General features: G+C 41.9%; 1 protein-coding gene across 1 annotated transcript in view; it reads right to left on the bottom strand.

The window, feature by feature from the left end:
* Positions 1–633: 633 nt before the first annotated feature.
* Positions 634–17,844, bottom strand: part of PDE8B (phosphodiesterase 8B) — a 42,231-nt gene continuing 25,020 nt past the window's right edge. Inside the window, exons 12-22 of the mRNA XM_069880750.1 lie at positions 15,800–15,877; positions 14,943–15,019; positions 13,566–13,730; positions 12,750–12,795; positions 11,743–11,878; positions 10,225–10,423; positions 9,105–9,322; positions 7,973–8,108; positions 3,226–3,393; positions 1,593–1,722; positions 634–1,088 (exon numbers count right to left, since the gene is read on the bottom strand). Of these exons, the coding sequence (XP_069736851.1) occupies positions 973–1,088; positions 1,593–1,722; positions 3,226–3,393; positions 7,973–8,108; positions 9,105–9,322; positions 10,225–10,423; positions 11,743–11,878; positions 12,750–12,795; positions 13,566–13,730; positions 14,943–15,019; positions 15,800–15,877 (1,469 nt within the window). The 3' untranslated portion in view covers positions 634–972. The remainder of the gene's footprint in view (positions 1,089–1,592; positions 1,723–3,225; positions 3,394–7,972; positions 8,109–9,104; positions 9,323–10,224; positions 10,424–11,742; positions 11,879–12,749; positions 12,796–13,565; positions 13,731–14,942; positions 15,020–15,799; positions 15,878–17,844) is intronic.

Here is a 17,844-nt window from a genome sequence, read left to right as displayed (position 1 = left end):
CAAACCAGCATTTTATTAGGAGAGAAAAAGCAGTACAAATTATAATGCTGTTTATAAATTACAACCTGGAAACTTTTTTATTAAAAAGCAACAGGTTCATCCTAGGTGTAAGGAGCACAATACATGGACTTACCATAAAGTTTAGATCAGCTTAATAAAACCAATGACTGTGTACAAACACAGACGTGTACAAACCCAGATGTGGATCAAGTCCCACTCTGGTTTTTTGTGTAAAATTTGACAAACATTGCATGGTAATATCTCTAAGATGTTAAGAGGAAATCGTGGATGGCACCAGTTATACAGAACATGCTTGTTTTCCTGCATGATATCACCAATTTTAAAGGAATTTGACACCTATTTTATATGGAAAAGAAAGACAAGAACAGGTGGTGCTCTGAGAGATAGTCTCTGTAATAGTAATAAGGTTGTTTTAAATGGTGCAGGGGTTTTTTTTTACTGTATCCTGTTTATTGAGGTTTACTTGCTCAACTGTACCTGTTCTTATTGGAACTTAGTTCTAAAAAACAGAGCTGGAGAACATCAATAGAATTGAAACAAATTTATGCTAGATTAGTGGGAAGTTTTTATGCTTGTTAACCTATTCTTACACTATTAGTGACTAGATTATTTGTCTAAGAAAGTTGTGTGAATTGTTAGTGAATACAATTGTATCAATTACAAGATTTGGCAAATCCATATTCAGTATTAGAAATTAGTTTCAGAAATATGTTTTCTGCCATAAAATGTTATTTTCAAAGAGCACTTATTCATCTGTGGATTATGTAGCCTTTTTGAAAACATTTTTCTTTAGGATTCAGAAAAGTTTAAAAGTGATTAATAAAATGTTTCCTTCTTGCCATGCAGCCTTAATTTCACTGGAAAAGAAACACCATCCCTCTTGTAGCCAAGTCAGTAAGTGATTCACAGTGAAACTGGTAGATCAAGAGGTCTGTTTTTCTTGCCTTAGTGTCAGTTGTTGTTTTCTGATGGAGGCCTGAGACTCTTGCACTTCAGCTCATCCAGTGTTTTCCAGTGTTTGTAGTTATTAGCCAAGTGTTGCATCAAAACAGGCAGATGTGCAAATGCTGAAATGTAGAGGAGGAACAGCTGTGCTATGTATCCAGAAGGGGCAGAAGAACAGCCTGACCCCTGAAACTGGGATTCTCTACTCCCTTCTGTTCCTTCAGCTGTACGTTAATGCTAAAAGGGGTAAAAATTTTTCAGTCTGTTTCTCCTTCAAGCAAGTCCCTTTCTTAAAGTAGGACTACTGTATTAAATGATGCTAGACTGTGATCTCTGTTTCTGTGACTCAGAAGAAATCAATTAATAAAGGAAAAAAAGACCTAGACAAAAAAAATAAATCTTAGCTTTAAGTCATTACTCCTTCCTTCTTTACATAGGCTTCTTTCATACAGTTGGTGGTGTGTGCAGTACAATGGGCCTCAGCAGCATCATTGCTTAGGTCCAATGCTGTACTGCTAATATACAGATACAGACTAATATACAGACTCATGGCCATCTTGAGATTATTCATTTCAATCTGGAAATCTTTGCCTCAGAGCAAGGGAGAAAAAAACAGAAGTACTTACCATCCCATGCATCGAACATATCTGTTATAAAATAATCAATGAAGGATATTTGAGACTTAGGGATGCTGCAGGTGTTTCTGTCAAATACTGGCATTACAACAGGCAGACCCTGTCTCTTCTCTTCATCAGTCTAAGAAAATAAAACTCTAGTTAGCACCTAGAACTTTTGCTGGTTTTCATGCAAAGGCCAGGGGATTACATGAATTGCAGCAGGAAATTTGAGACAAACCTTAGAAACCCTGAGGTGAACTGCCTCAATTTCATATGCTTTACTTCTGGGACAGGGACTGAAATCAATGTCTCTTCCTTTTCACAAGTATTCTGTTACTGTAATGCCGTGATTGCTCTTGGCTCTGGTGAGACGCAACACTTTTATCTGGTGATTAGGGCACACCAGATAAAACTGGAGAATGGGGTTGTAGAATCATTTAGCAGAGGATGGTTTTCCACATATCTAGTGGTTGTTTCAAATCCTTTGTCTTTTAAGTATGAAGGATGTTACTGTTGCTACTTTCTCTGCCTGTATTAGGTTGTACAGTGAACAGAAGTAAGGCTAAGCCCTTTAACCTTGCCCACAGCTGGGAGAGGGCTGGCACTTGGTATGGTGGAGGAGCCAATTACCTGAACAGTCTTAGAATTTAATGCTGGAACTGTCAGCAGAACAGTCCCCATGATTGCCAGATGAGGTAAATGAAGAGCAGGACAGTTCTCAGCGCCTCACCTTGCTGCAGGTAGGCTAGTGCCCAACATTGGCAACTTAAAGATAGCACACGATACCTTGACTGCTAGAGATATACTGCCCAATTGATCGTTGATCTTACCTATGAAGTGGCTGTATTTATTCACTATGATTAAAGTGAAATTCAGACATGTCCCAGGCACTGACTACTGTTTTCTTTCAGTAATAATGGTAACTATCACATGCATGATCTGAATTTGGATGGTAGGCAGGCCTGCCTTTTTGTCTCTCCAGTCGTATCTGCTGATTTCCACACCACTAGTGGCAAATAAAAGCTAAGGATCTCTCAATTGTTCAAATAAAGAACTAGAAGAGTGTCTCACTTTTGGGAAGCTGGTGCATTTGTGTTAGAAAAACTGAATATAAAGAAAGGAAGTTGAGCTTCCAGTTCTGTCCAGAGAGATCCTGCGTAATAAGCATTTACATTGCCCACATGCCTGAAGTACTGGCCACCCATGTCATCTGCCTGCTGTGACAGTAGCTCAGATGTCATCTTAGAAGAGAAAGTGACAGCATGATGGTTTCATGGAGAGCAGTGTGAGATGTGGATCTTCATGTTCTCTTCAGGGAAGGTATTGGGACTAGAAGCTAGAATGGTGACAATCTTGAATTTCAGCCAATTAAATTGACTAATTAAATAATTTTGGTTTTGGCCAGACAGAGAAAGTTGGAAGTGTAAAACCTCCTTTCCACCATTCTCTGCTGCAAGCTTCATGGCAAGCAAACTCACTGTCTTTGACTGGGGTGAATTCTTCTGCACTGAAGTGAGGATCCAATTCTGAATGGGGACAAACCCCACATGTCTGGACTCTGTGGTGATGCTGTGTGGAACAAAAAACCAGCTTATGCACTTGCTTACATAACATAATAGTCAAATTATAAAAACATACATACCTGTGCAAAATACTCCTCTGAAATCCTCCCTGCCCATTCAATACACAGTTCTAGGGGGCGACATGGATTTGCTACATCTGCACATTTGATCATCATGCGCTTGATCAGTGTCTGGATGTCTGGAAAATTCTTTACATTGGCTGTACATTCACAGTTGCTGCCTTCGCCCTGTAAAAGAGAGCTGGTTACTGGGGTGGATGGCCAGCCTTCCTGCTAGCAAGAGCGAGGGCGTCATTATCAGCTATATTGCTCTTCAGCAATAAGTGAGCACCCAACCTGAAACCATCTAATTTAATGCAGCGCACCAGGAATTTCTCCAGGAGGAAATGTCTGAGAACTGCAGCCTTGCTAAGTAACTAATGATAGCCCCACTACCTATGACAATTGTCATTTTTAGAATTAATAGCAAAGTTTGTGAAATATAGGAGTCACAGGCTCCTTAACAGTGAGGGTGAGTTACCCTTCTTTGCATCCCAGCCTCACCCTCTGGGAACAGGATGGAGACAGAAAGTAGGGGACAATCCATCAATTGTAAGCTGATAAACCATCCTCACTGCTGAACATTTAAATTTGAGAGTGGTGATGGTAGGGAGCTGCTCCATTTTATTGTTTCTAGAGTCGAGTTTTGATTCCCAGGTGAGAAAACTGAGACAGGCCCAGGGGGCTGAACTAACTTGCACAACTGACTGTTTCTTTCACAGGGAGAGAAGCAGGTCTGTGCCATTCAGTTCCAGTATGCTTGTTTGCAGATAAAAATGCCACCTTTGTGCTGGATTTTGAAACAGTCGGTGTGGAATACTTGTTGGTCTTAGTTACCAGCTAGGGTGAAGTCTCAGCGTGAAAATAAAAATGCAGGAATGCAGACTGACTGTAGTAAGTTTTATGCTTGCTAGGCAGTAAAATACCAAACTGCTTATTGACTGCTCTGGAGAGCAGGTGGAATGGACACAGTAATTGTTGGAAGTCTGCTGTGGTGTCATATTCTGGGTCTTGAGCAGTTTAGAAAGGCACAGGTATATTATGCTCCTTACTGAGTAATAAAAAGACTCTACCTCAGCTCGCTATGGCATTAACACTATTCTCAAAATAATATATTTGTGTAATTATGGCCTCCCTTCACTGGGAGTAAAAAATTGAGCATAAATACTTTTTACCTCCACAGCTAAATTAATGTCTTCATGGTTTATGGGGAGGTATTTTGCAATGATTCTTGCCAATTCGGCATTAATCTTCTAACTTTATGTGTAGCAGTTAATTTTTTTTCAGCATGGGTAGCCCAACAAAAAACTGCCAGATTACCCCTGCTTCTTAACTGCTGTTCACGATCAAAAAAAAAAAGAGCCACTATTAACAATAAGGAACAGAACTACCTAATATTGGGGAAAAAAACTAAGTCTGTTATAGAAATGGTTCTGTGCTCCATTTTTTGCTACTCTCCAACTCCTGCAATTTTTAAAATAGCCTCTGCTGTAAAGGAGAGTGAGTCAAAGGAAATGAATCAGAAAGGATGATTGCAGTAGAATGTCTGGAGAACATTTAAAAGCTCTATAGGAAGTGCAGGAACAAATGCATTCGTGGGATAAAAGGTAGATGCCCAGAAATGTGTTCAGAGTTTGGAAAAAACATGGTTTCAGTGAGGCCTGTCAATCTAAATCCTACAGGCCAGTAAGGGGATGCCAGAAAACTGAAGAGATTTTAAAAGGGTAGAAATGGAGGAAACAGTTCAGAAAAGTGCTTAAGCTGTCAGAGGGAGAAGTAAAGCACTGTAACAAGCCACATTTCCCAGTGACACCTCAGAGGGCTCTTTTACAAATTGGTGGAACAAGCTGTTATCTGGTCCACATTTAAGTACAGAGAAACCTGAGGGTAGGTATACACCACCTACTGATGTGGACCTTCCTTTCCTCTGGATCCCCACTGTCCTGGCTTAGCCTGTGCCATGAGGGCAAACCCATGAAACACAGTGCCAGGCATTGTGCTAAGAGCAGAGTGCAGAAACAGTGATATGGGCCCCAGCAGTGCCCAAAACACATCCCCCCATGCTGTGGGACTTCTGACACTGAAGATGATCAGACTAATTAGACCCTTCCAGTGAGCCCTCAAGAACTTGGAAGTATTAGGAAGTACAGTGCAAAGCGTCTACAGAGCCACTGAATTTCGCCAGCATTTGTCATTTCCAGCTCAAACTGTGGGGAAAACGGAGCTCAGCAGTCCCTAGAAGCAAATCAGTTCAACTTATTTAATGCTGTCCCTAAAGTAGTAAACTCTACTAGTCCTGACTAGTTTCTGCACCCATGGCAGTCTGCAGTGCAAAAGCTCCAGTTAAAGAGAACTGTCAGAAGCTACTTCTATTTCTTTATTTTTAATATCACTGACCTTCAGTTTGGTCTGATCTTTTTTGGTCAATGTTTCTAGCAAAGCACTATTTTTACTATGATGTGATGAGATGATTTTTGCTTAGGTGAATGATACTGTCCTGGAGAACCCTGTCAGTCACTGAGTGCACAACCTTAAAAGGCAACAAGAGAAGGTAAAGAGGGGCCTGGGCTGGGCAACTGAGTTGTATCTTATGAAATATACCCTGGCTGGTGATGGAGCATTAGAGTACGTAATTTATAAGAATAAATACTTCCTACTATTCTTGATAGGAATAAATAAATTGATGGGAATAAATAAATACTTCCCTGTGTGTACATACCCAAGAGTTAGAGAAGCAGCTCCCATGATTCTAGAGGAGATGGTTAGAGACTTGCTTACCTAGCTAGACACCCACAAGTCTATAGGGCCGGATGGGATCCACCCAAGAATATTGAAGGAGCTGGCAGATGTTCATGCCAAACCCCTTTCCATCATCTTCCAACAGTCCTGGAAGACTGGGGAAGTCCCACTGGACTGGAGGCTGGCTGATGTTGTGCCCATCTACAAGAAGGGTTGCAGGGAGGACCCAGGGAACTACAGGCCTGTCAGTCTGACCTCAGTGCCAGGGAAAGTCATGGAGCAGGTGATCTTGAGTGCTATCGTGAAGCACATGCAAGAGAACCGGGTGACCAGGCCCAGTCAACACGGGTTCACAAAAGGCAGGTCTTGCCAAACAAACCTGCTCGCCTCCTATGACAAAGTGACTCAGCTACTGGATGAGGGAAAGGCTGTGGATGTATCTTCCTGGACTTCAGTAAAGCCTTTGGCACAGTTTCTCACAGCATTCTGCTAGGAAACTGTCAGCCTCTGGCCTGGACAGGCGACCGCTCTGCTGGGTGGAAAACTGGTTGGATGGCCGGGCCCAGAGAGTGGTGGGAAATGGAGTTAACTCCAGCTGGAGGCCAGTGACAAGTGGGGTTCCCCAGGGCTCAGTCCTGGGTCCAGCCCTGTTCAATGTCTTTATCAATGACCTGGATGAAGGCATTGAGTGCACCCTTAGCAAGTTTGTGGACGACACTAAGCTGGGTGGAAGTGTCGATCTGCTGGAGGGTATGGAGGCTCTGCAAAGGGATCTGAACAGGCTGGACCACTGGGCTGAGACCAATGGCATGAGGTTTAACAAGGCCAAATGCCGGGTCCTGCACTTGGGGCACAACAACCCTGTTCAGAGCTACAGACTAGGAGAAGTCTGGCTGGAAAGCTGCCAGGAGGAGAAGGACCTGGGGGTGTTGGTTGACAGCGACAGAACATGAGCCAGCAGTGTGCCCAGGTGGCCAAGAAGGCCAATGGCATCTTGGCTTGTATCAGAAACGGCATGACCAGCAGGTCCAGGGAGGTTATTCTCCCTCTGTACTCGGCACTGGTGAGACTGCACCTCAAATACTGTGTTCAGTTCTGGGCCCCTCACCACAAGAAGGATGTTGAGGCTCTGGAGCGAGTCCAGAGAAGAGCAACGAAGCTGGAGAAGGGGCGAACAAGTCCTACGAGGAGCAGCTGAGGGAGCTGGGGTTGTTCAGCCTTGAGGAGACTGAGGGGAGACGTTATTGCTCTCTATAACTACCTGAAAGGAGGTTGTAGAGAGGAGGGTGCTGGCCTCTTCTCCCAAATGACAGGGCATAGGGCAAGAGGGAACGGCCTCAAGCTCCACCAGGGGAGGTTCAGGCTGGACATCAGAAAAAAAATTCTTCACAGAAAGGATCATCGGGCACTGGCACAGGCTGCCCAGGGAGGTGGTTGAGTCACCTTCCCTGGAGGTATTTAAAAGACAGGTGGGTGAGGTGCTGGACATGGTTTAGTGATTGATAGGAATGGTTGGACTCAATGATCCTGTGGGTCTTTTCCAACCTAGTGATTCTGTGACTCTATGAAATGCCCGGACGTTTAAGGAATGGGGATGAGGTGGAGAGGTCTCAGGAAGCAATTGAGTTATTCTCTGTGGCTTGAAGGCTCCAGACTACAAACCCGTCAGGTCAGGTTCCTCAGTTATAATCCCGAGATGAGGCAAACCTCACTGTTTGGAGGCAGGACAGCAGGCACAAGTCCCAACCTGGCTCCATTCGCAGAATTGTGCATATACAGAAGCATCCACCTGCACGCTTTGTGAACACCAGATGGCTGTGAAACCAAGGGTTATAAAATGAAGTGTTTAAATTAGCTAAGGGCATAGAAAAAAAGAAAATAGAAGTATTTTTTCACACTCTGTAGTGTGAGGTCACAAATACAATTATGTGCTTTGGGCAGTGCATATTAATACAATGTGAATGAAAGGTTTACTTTACGTTATCTTGGAAGAACTTAACTGAAGGCATGAAGCCCTACAAGCACTTACATATGAGCTGGTCTCCTCAGATGCCACTGACTTGTTGATGCTGTTCACAAATTTGTTCACATGTTCAAAATGCTTTGTCATCTCTGTTGCCAAAACCATATCAATAATGGCCTGGCGCAATGTCCGGTAGTGATTTCTAGGAAAGAAAAACACTTCCTGCTTACAATCCTGCCAGACAGATCTCTGTCCTCTCCTTGTCCCCGCTTACGCAGTCCTGCAAAACACTGCTTGAAGGCTCATTCACATGAACCGGCACCTTGAGAGTTATGAATGGTCTAGGGTTGGAAGAATGGACTAGATTATGCCTTTCTGGATTCCTCCAGCTCTAAATTGCTGTATTGCCTTTTTTTTTTTTTATTCCTGTTATTTTTGCCTAATGAAAACCAATCCCCTGAAGTCAATAAAAATTTATTATTAAATTTCATAATGCTGTAACACTGTGACACCTTCTCCAGGAATAGCTCCAATACATTTCTATCCCATGGGACGTTAGCTTGGAACTCAAATCTCAGTTTTTTTCAAAAAACAACGGTGTTATGGTGATAAAACAAATTCCTTACTTGTTTGGGGTCAGGCTCTTTCCCTTTTTCTCCTACCCTGTCTCTGCAAAAGCTCGGCTAATGCAATGGGAACTCTCAGGCCACATGCATGCCCAACAGCACGGTGCCTCCAACTTCACCAGAGTTTCAGCTCCCTCTGCTACCACCCCGTTCCATCTCATGTGAAGGCATCAGTGCCAGTAAGCATGTGGCCATGTACAGACACAGCATGCAGTGCCTGGTTGCTTGGGTGGAAATCTGTAGCACAAAAAAGTAATTTCCAAGCTCCTGCAATGAGAAGGCAGTGGTTCAAGACACAGTCTTTAGACTGCCAATTAACCATGCCAATGCAATCCATAAAAGATTATCAAACATCTCTGTATGCTTCCAAAGATACAAATTGGAGGTCAGGCAGGAAAATAAAAGCCTTTTAAAAAGCCCTGTATACACAGGACTCTAGAAGAGGTTAAATATTAATGTCTCTATTCAATTTATATTTTCTGGTTTAGAAGGCAGGCTCTCAGTGTGCCCTAAACTAAAATCCTCAAACAAGCAACCCATACATGCACACTTCCCATCTCTAGCAGACCCACCTATCCATATTCTTGAAAATGTTGCATTTGCTGTCTTTAATTGTAAGCTGGAACGCCAGGGCTGTGTGATGACTCTCTAACACAGCTGTGTCATTGTAAAGGACAGCTAATTCACTGCCTGCATTGCACAGGAAAGAGTTGGTCCGTCCAGGGTGGTCTACATCATGAATGGTGGCAGCTATTAATGCAGCCACCTCATCTAAATGGTCAAGGCTTTCCTACAGGAAGAGAGAAAAATTACAGTAAATAATTTCTCATAATTTCCAGATACCCACAAATATGCAAGTGTAAGCTTGAATGCAGTGATTCTATCTCTTTGCAATTGTCTTCCATTCACTGCACTCACTGGTTACCTACTCCATAACTCTCCCTCCCACTCTTGCCCAAACCCTCTTTTCTTTTTACTGCACTATCACATAAGCAATATCTTCGAATTAAATCTTCCAACATTGACTGGCTCCTCTAGTGGTGTTCTTCAACTTTGTATGTTTGCCTGAATGCCTCTGCATCTACTCTGGTCCTACAGAGGTTTTGTGTTTTAGAATAGGATATGATATTTCAGTTGAAAGGGACCTACAACAATCATCTAGTCCAACTGTCTGATCACTTCAGGACTGACTAAAAGTTAAAACGTGTTAAACACTGAGAGGCCTGGGGCATTGACCACCTCTCTAGGAAGCCTGTTCTAGTATTTGACAACCCTTCTTGGTAAAGAAATACTTCCCGATGACCAGTATAAACTCCCCCAGGTACAGCTCTGAACTATTCCCATGCATCCTGTCACTGAATACCTGGGAGAAGAGACTAGTACCTCCCTCTCCAAATCATTTGCAAAACTTTATTAAGAGCTGTTACTAACAATCAGTTACCAAGAGATAGAAGAGAGGCATGTTTCTTCCGCCTCGTTGTTGCTACTTAAGAAGGTAATTTCTTTACTCATATAAACAGACTTTAGAGAAACTGTGTGGGCCCGTAGGCATCACAGGGAAAGACTTCAAGGGCAGAGTGACTTCATGAAGCCAGGATCATTACTTAAGTGCACATCTGATTTCTGAATGAGACAAATAAAAAGTAAAACATTGAAATCCTAGCCCAAAGGACTCCTAGGTAATAGTTATACCTTAATTCTCTCATTCCCAAGAAAGAAGGCAGTAGCATGCAGAACATCCGCTGCGTGTGTGGAGTTGTGGTATGAATTGGAGGAGTGGTAGTTGGCTTCAATCACCTGCAGCCATGCTCGCAGTGTTCGTTCTGAACAGTTTAAAAACTCAGAAACCCCGAATCGGGAAAAAACTTTTAAGCCCAAATACACTAATGGCCTGAAAAATAATAGAACAAAAAAGCACTGCTGTAAAATAGGAACTTCTGGTGTTCTAAAGAGTGATGGTTTTGACAAAGAAACCAACAAAACTTTGAAAGTAAAAGGTGTGTGTGGGAATATCAAACGTTTTAAATTGCCCACCTAGAACCTCTCAAAAGCCTGGCCACTGTTGCAGATTATTACATCTACCATCCATTCAGATATTATTTTAATACAACTTGCTGCAGTTCCACTACAGTTTCACCAGTTCTTGAGGCTTCAGAAAGAATTCTTAGAAGCTCAGTTGTTTTTAATATACAACAATCAATGAAAAAAATCTTTCTTTTTTTTCAAGGAGAAAAAGCATACTTCAAACATGAGCACATCCTAAAGGCTAACAAATCCTAAGACTAAAAAACATCAAATATTACTTTTTCAAATAATCCTATGACTTCAGAAGGTCCAGATTTCTACATCCTTGACTATATGAAGTTGGCAATACGCAATGTATACTGATGCTTCTAGGAGTAGTTCTTAGCATCAGGTTTCATATGAACACTTCAAGCTTTAGGAGGACTTGATCACTTTCTAGCACTGAGTCAGCAATCTGCCATTAGTACCTCCTCTCTCTGGCCTTGAATTGCAAATGCTTACAGACAGCACATAATAACTGTGGGTGTGTGTAGGGAATTAATGTCTAAAACTGAACTTCTGAACTCTCAAGCAGAAGCCTGTTACTTTCTTGCTTCAAGTGGTATGTGCTGGACTAAACAGAAGTGGTATTTCCTGAATCCTACCAGCAGTGACCTCAGGCTCTTGGTCCTATCACTGGTTCACCCTCCATCCCAGTTTTGTATCCCTATAGTCAAAAGCCACAGTTGCCTCAGAGCCTCCTAAATCACAGGGTGACTTAAAAGAGGGAGGGGAAAGGCTTGCTTCTTCCAGCACAACCAACTGCACATCAGCAGCAAAACGGAGCACCTGTGGGACATCTAGCATATAACAACACCAGGTAACGTCACCTGGACAGAGTGGATGTAAGTCAAGCAAGGTTAAAGTTGTATGGAAAACAATCCTGGAGGGCTGCAGGCACTCTTATGAAAGACAACAGTCTGCACAGGACTCTGCATTGCCCGTGCATGTCTCTCCACCATGGTGTGTGCCTGACTTATTGTATGGGACAAGTGGTATCAACACACACAAACACACACATGCACAAAATAAAGACAGCTCTGACAAATTTGCTGTTTCTTGCTTCAGTTTTTCCAGAACGAAGAGCTTTCTGCTACAACTCCTTAACAGCCTTTTTGTGGGCATTCAGGTAAAGTAGTCCAGTACCTTTTATTTGTAGCAGCCTCCAACTCAAAAATATTGAAGTCCCAGCTTTCCTCATTATCTAGGAGCTGTGCAATACAGGGTGAAACATCACTGATGGTGTTTGGCACTGAAAGGTGACTATGGCTCAGGTTCACATCTGTTGAAACGGAATTTGGGAATTGCAACATTCCTGGATTATTTCCTCCCTTCAACTTATACAGGACTGCATTTAGAAAACAACCATTTGTCAAGAAAAAGAACACTTTTCATAGAATCATAGAATCACCAGGTTGGAAAAGACCTCTTGGATTATCGAGTCCAACTATTCATGTTGGCCACTAAACCATGTCCCTGAGCACCTCGTCTACCTGTCTTCTAAATACCTCTAGGGATGGTGACTCAACCACCTCCCTGGGCAGCCTGTTCCAGTGCCTGATGACCCTTTCCATAAAAAATTTTTTTCTGATATCCAGTCTAAACCTCTCCTGGTGCACCTTGAGGCCATTCCCTCTTGTCCTGTCCCCTGTCATTTGGGAGAAGAGGCCAGCTCCCTCCTCTCTACAACCTCCTTTCAGGTATTTGTAAAGAGCAATAAGGTCTCCCCTCAGCCTTCTCAAGGCTAAACAACCCCAGGTCCTTCAGCCACTCCTCCTAAGACTTGTTCTCCAGCCCCTTCACCAGCATGTTTACCTTACATGAAAGAAGAAGAAGTCTGTAAAAGCATATATTATGTATGGTTTATGTTATTACAGATGATTTGGACATAAACCAAAATGATCAGCGAACACTTGTTTAAGTGAAAATTTAATTTTTCCTAGTTTGACTTTCTAAATTTTGAAATATATTATTTCAGTTATTTGAACCTGCTTCAACTTCAAAATGGTGGCAGTCTAGCACTGATTCTGCAGTCATTTAGACAATCATTTCCAAAGGCAGACATCACACTGAAACTTAGCTTGGAGCTCTGTGACATTAGCGTCTACAAAAGAAGTCACATATGCAAAGGGAGGTTTAAAGTGGTGGCTTACTCTTAGAAAACACATATTCGGTTCCTGACATTCTTCTCAAACCATCCTGAAAAAGCAAGTTTATCATTAAGTTTTAGGCAGAGTAACCAAGCACATTAATTGCAAAACCACTACATACACATATTTTTTGGTACCATTCCTGGGTACTAAATGCACTGCTCCTATTACAGCACTGGAAGAACCATCCTTGTTGAAGTATTTCAAAACAGATGTGAAAGGATACAGGAATACTAGTACGAGATCTTCAAAAGGATAATATTAACTACACAGTATATTGTCCTGCTTGATCATTTGAAAGGTGCCTGCAGGATTTCACTACTCAGAGTAACGACTGTCACTTATTTTTCATTTTCTTTCTATTATTTTGGAAAGAATTATCTCAGTGTATATTAAAAAATGAGGTGAACCATGATGAAATCTAGGTGGTCTGTCTCTGGCAGCAAATATTGCTGCTGTTACAGGGCCAAACTCAGAACCTGATTAAAGTAACCTCACTCTTAGACTCAACCAGCTATAGGGCAATCCCTCTAACTCCGTTTAAGCTTTTGGGGTGTCTGAAAAGCACATCCTTGAGACAAGTCAGATCAGATGATACAGTTTCTAGTAGTAACCATATTCACTATGTATGAGGATAAATGGACCCAATGGACTGACATGTCCATGTCTTACTACATCTTGTTGCCTAGTGTTAATAGAAAGGCCAAAATAAGTGAAATGGTGATGAATTGGTGAGTCCCCTTGCTTGCGAAATTTTTGCATCCTACTTTAATGTAAGACAATGCTGGCAGTAATTTCATATTTACTAATTTTACTCACAGTCATGAGACCTCCAACAAGATCATTTGTGTGAGGATCTTCATCTTTGGTACCTAGCTGAGGGGAGTAAAGTTCTGTTGTGCGCAGGATTTCCAGAACTCTGTCCAAAGCTTCGGCTACTGTGATGGGGCTGTTTTCCTGGGCAGCATTAATTATGTTAATAACCTGAAAGGAGAGTAAGGAAGAAGAGTGAAAGGCACTTTTGTCCTGTCTTATTATAAAATTTTTGTTCTTGGCTTGAGAAGTGCTACTTCCCATTTTGCAAATGCTATGTCATTCCCCCCAGCTCTTTAAGTACAACTCTGAAGATGTAAATTTATGCTCTGATTCCCTGGTATCCATCTGTTATTTATAACTGGCAAACTCCTGGGAAGAGAAAATAAAAGGGTGTGAAATATCTGAAATAGTTGCAGGTGTGTAGACCAAAAATTAGCCATGTCCCAGTCCTGCAGCATAGCCAGGGCTGCTCAGAAGCAATCATTGAATCCTCAAAGGAAAAAGAGCAAATAAACTCCTGTATGTGACTCTCATATCCTTATATTGGATGTAAAGCCTTAATTTTCTCAATGTGAAAATGAAGAGTAGAGAGCAGCAATGGCTGGGCTGTGGTTAAGGGAGAAGATGACTCTTTGCCTTCCAGTTTGTCTCCCAGCTGCAATCTGGGAGTGCAGCAATGATACAGCAGCACAAATGACTGCTCCTGGCACTGACAAGACTAAGAGGAAGAAAAGCCCAGTGCTGTCTTCTCCAGCAACCAGAAGCTGCTAAGGGGGACTACAGGCCTCCCTGCAGGTATGGTTGGGGAGATGGAAAGGAGTCAGCTGCTCTATCAGGCACAGTGGTGCTGGGAAGTAAAGAGGTTGATGCCAGCAAGAGAAGATGGGGAGACAGGAAAAAAAGAAGGTTGGAAAGTGGGAGATGGCAGGCGCACGGGTGTTCAGGACAAGTAATTGTGCAGCTGGTTCATGATAGAAAAGTTTGTACAAAGTTGATAGTGAAGAAAAGACTTCAAGAAAATTGAGGGACAGAATAGGATGCAGGTGCTCCCTCCTTCGCATGCTGTCTTATCAACATCAATGGCAAAAGCAAAGATGAAACTGGTAGCAGGTGCCCTTCTACACATGCTTGGCCCAACACAGCAGGACCCTCTTCCTGCCAGAAGCACTGCTTCTAGCAAGGCCAACCTTTCCCATGTTTTAGCATTCTTCTTTATGACTAGGACTTGGAATGAGAAGCAGAAAGCATTAAGAAAAAATATTGAACTATTTTATTAAATAGGAGGTGCAGAAAACCTCTGGCTGTCCTGCCACAAACTACGTACTTCCCTATGACAGCAACTCCAAATTCTTTGTGGAAAAAGCAGGGCTCAGGACTCACCTTTGTGATAGGAGCTTCTATTGTCATTGAGTGGATCCTTGCCATAGAAGGGTACCATTGGGACTGTAAACTTGGAGCTGCCATTAAAGAGAGCACCATTACATGCCACAGGGTGTAAATCAGATGACAGAATTTAAAGAATGCAGAAGGCTGTCACAGCATGACAGAACCCAGCCTCATCTTCCACTTCGTCTGCACCTTCCTTTCTGCAAGTTCTTGCTTTACTGTTCAATGTCTTGCACAGTTGCCTATCTCCTTTGTAGCCATCCTTCATTTCTGCTGTCAGTTTTTCTGTCTATCCATCACTTAAGCTATAGTGAAATGAAACTATACTTAAGCTATATTATACTTCATGCCCAGAACCCGCCACTTTTCGTTTGCAACAGATCACTGCCAGAAATAGCTTCTGTGAGAGTACGTGTGTGTATGCTCCTCATATTTATGTGACACAACTTCTCTAATGAAACCTACTCCCACTCCCCACAAGCTGTGGCTCTTTTCAGCACGTACTAGGGAAAAAATAAATCTCTACCACAATCATTCCAGCCACAGCAAGTAGTCATAAATAGGATCAGGAGCAGAAGTACCGCTCTCAAGCAGACTGCCCCCATACCATGGCAAAGGCACTCCTCTTTTCTGCAAAGGAACACCATGCTGTATGCACTGTATGGTGATGCTGATACTTATGCTGGGGCACTGTTTTGTGAATCAGAATGAAGATATTTTACAGCAGTTACAAAAAAATGGAATAATCTCAGCTGTGAAACTGTCTAGGTCCTCTTTCATTCCGCATTTTGTTGCCTAGGGCAAATCTGCTCTTTATTTATAATATCATTCTTGACAGTTGACTTTCTTACCATCACTACTTTGAGATGTTATTGACTTGACATCGGTTGATTCTTTCCTTCTGTTCTTGTATTTGAATGAATGGGATTCTGTAAACAAAACAAAAGCTTTAAAAATGCATCAAGTAAGATCTCAACAGAGTCTCCTGTATCTAAAATGCTGAACATTTAATTAAATTTTCTTAACGATGCCACATAAGTGGGGAAATATTGTAATATCTGCACGTCAGAACAAGGGACTCAGTGTCTATCAATTCACAGCAACTTGTCTGAAGTTACCTGGAAAGCTGTTTCACAAAGACGTCAAGACACCTAATGGAAAAGAGGAGTCAATTCACGTAACTTAAGCTGCCTAAAAGCAGCAGTCTTCCAGGCTGTCTTTGTCTAAGGCAGTTGTCAACGTTTCTACTTTAGGAGAGGTGTCTCAAGACAGGTGGGTTGAACCACTCCTGCAAATCCCTTTTGCTTGCCACTGGCCACAAGCCTGAGTTTTAGTGCCTAGAAATTTAGCCAAGTGAGAAAGATCCTGTCTCAGTCTGTACTTTTCTGACCCGAACACTATTCAGGCTGAGAGAGCTCATACTTTTAATTGCAATAATTGTTTGTATCCTGTTTTAAGAGAAATCCAACATGCAGGGAATGATTATAAGCAGGTAATTAAGTTTCTGTGGAAGTTAGCCATGCTCCAAGCTGTCATTCTTGAAACTGCCATTTTGTAAAGCAAGAGAAATTATCACATTCAAACAAATGCAATAGCTGGATGAAATGCCTGAGAAGAGCCTCAAAGAAAAAAAAAAGAAGAAAGAAAATGAAAAAAAGACTTGGTAAAATTTTATAATTTTATTTTCCTCCAAAACATTACAGTCTGCACTCTCCCATATGTTTAAAAAACAGCAACCATGCATCTATGTACCTCTTTGCAAGACTGCCTGTAATACCTGTTCCCAGAGTACCTGAAACACCACTCAAGGATCAGAGACCACAGCAGCTTTAAAAAGGAGATAACCACCATATGAAGAATCGTAAATGTCATACAATTGATATTCTCAACACAGGGACCAATTGGCATAACTGTATTACAAGAAAATATGCAGTCTGTTTTTAGCAATATAACATGTTAGTATACAGTTCTTCAGGACTGAAAAAACATCCATCTTCAAAATGGCTGAGATACAGTTTTCTTTACCACAAATTTATAAGACAGCTTGGGCCTTTTTATTTAGTTGTAGACCAGACTGGAGAAACTGAAGGCATTTTCCTCTGTCAGCAGCTAGGAGCAGGGAATAACCAATGCATGTTAAATTATTTTCTTTATTTATTTTATAAGATTCATCATTCAAATCACTTTTGTGCATTAACATTTGGAGGACTTTAACATAAGGCCTTTGAGTGGGAGCAAACATTTACACATAGTATTAGCTGCAAGTGGCAGTAGCAGACAAGACAACTCTCCTTGTAATTAATACCAACTAGCAAGTAGAAAACTTTGCTACTGCCACCTAGAGAGTCACAGGTGCATAAAAGCTACTCTGTGCCATGCTACAATTTAATCTGAAAATTTAAATGCCTAAATAAAAAAGCTTCCTTTACCTGGTGAGTGGAATGTCTCTCCATCTAGAAGCATTACAAATCACACTATCACAAACAGCATGGTACACATGGATTGGTTTTCTACTCCCATCACATATTGGCATATGCCCATGGCTCTAGGAATTTTTTCTTGGAGCACAACCATGGACTGCAGGGAAGGATAACCTACATCACATACACATGACACTAAGGCTGCCAGTTTTCACTGCACTGCAGTCATCAACATGGCTTCATGGGATGTGGCTTCCCAGTCTTGCTGAAATCTGTAGCAGTAATAAGGAAACATAAATGCCCCCTATAATCTGTATAACATGTTAATAAGTTAGTAAGTACATGTTAACCAGTAATTCTCACCTTCTCCTGTTAGCAGGCAAGAAAGAGTGAGAAAGGAAAACTGCATTTATTACAGGTACACAGGAGCAAGTGTTAACACATGGTGTATCAGTTCTGATGGCAGGAACAGTAAT

Source organism: Phaenicophaeus curvirostris, chromosome Z (assembly GCF_032191515.1).
Source record: "Phaenicophaeus curvirostris isolate KB17595 chromosome Z, BPBGC_Pcur_1.0, whole genome shotgun sequence".
In the NCBI taxonomy this organism is placed as follows: Eukaryota; Metazoa; Chordata; class Aves; order Cuculiformes; family Cuculidae; genus Phaenicophaeus; species Phaenicophaeus curvirostris.
The sequence above is the reverse complement of the archived record's forward strand: the minus strand, read 5'-3'. Positions and strand labels throughout refer to the sequence as shown.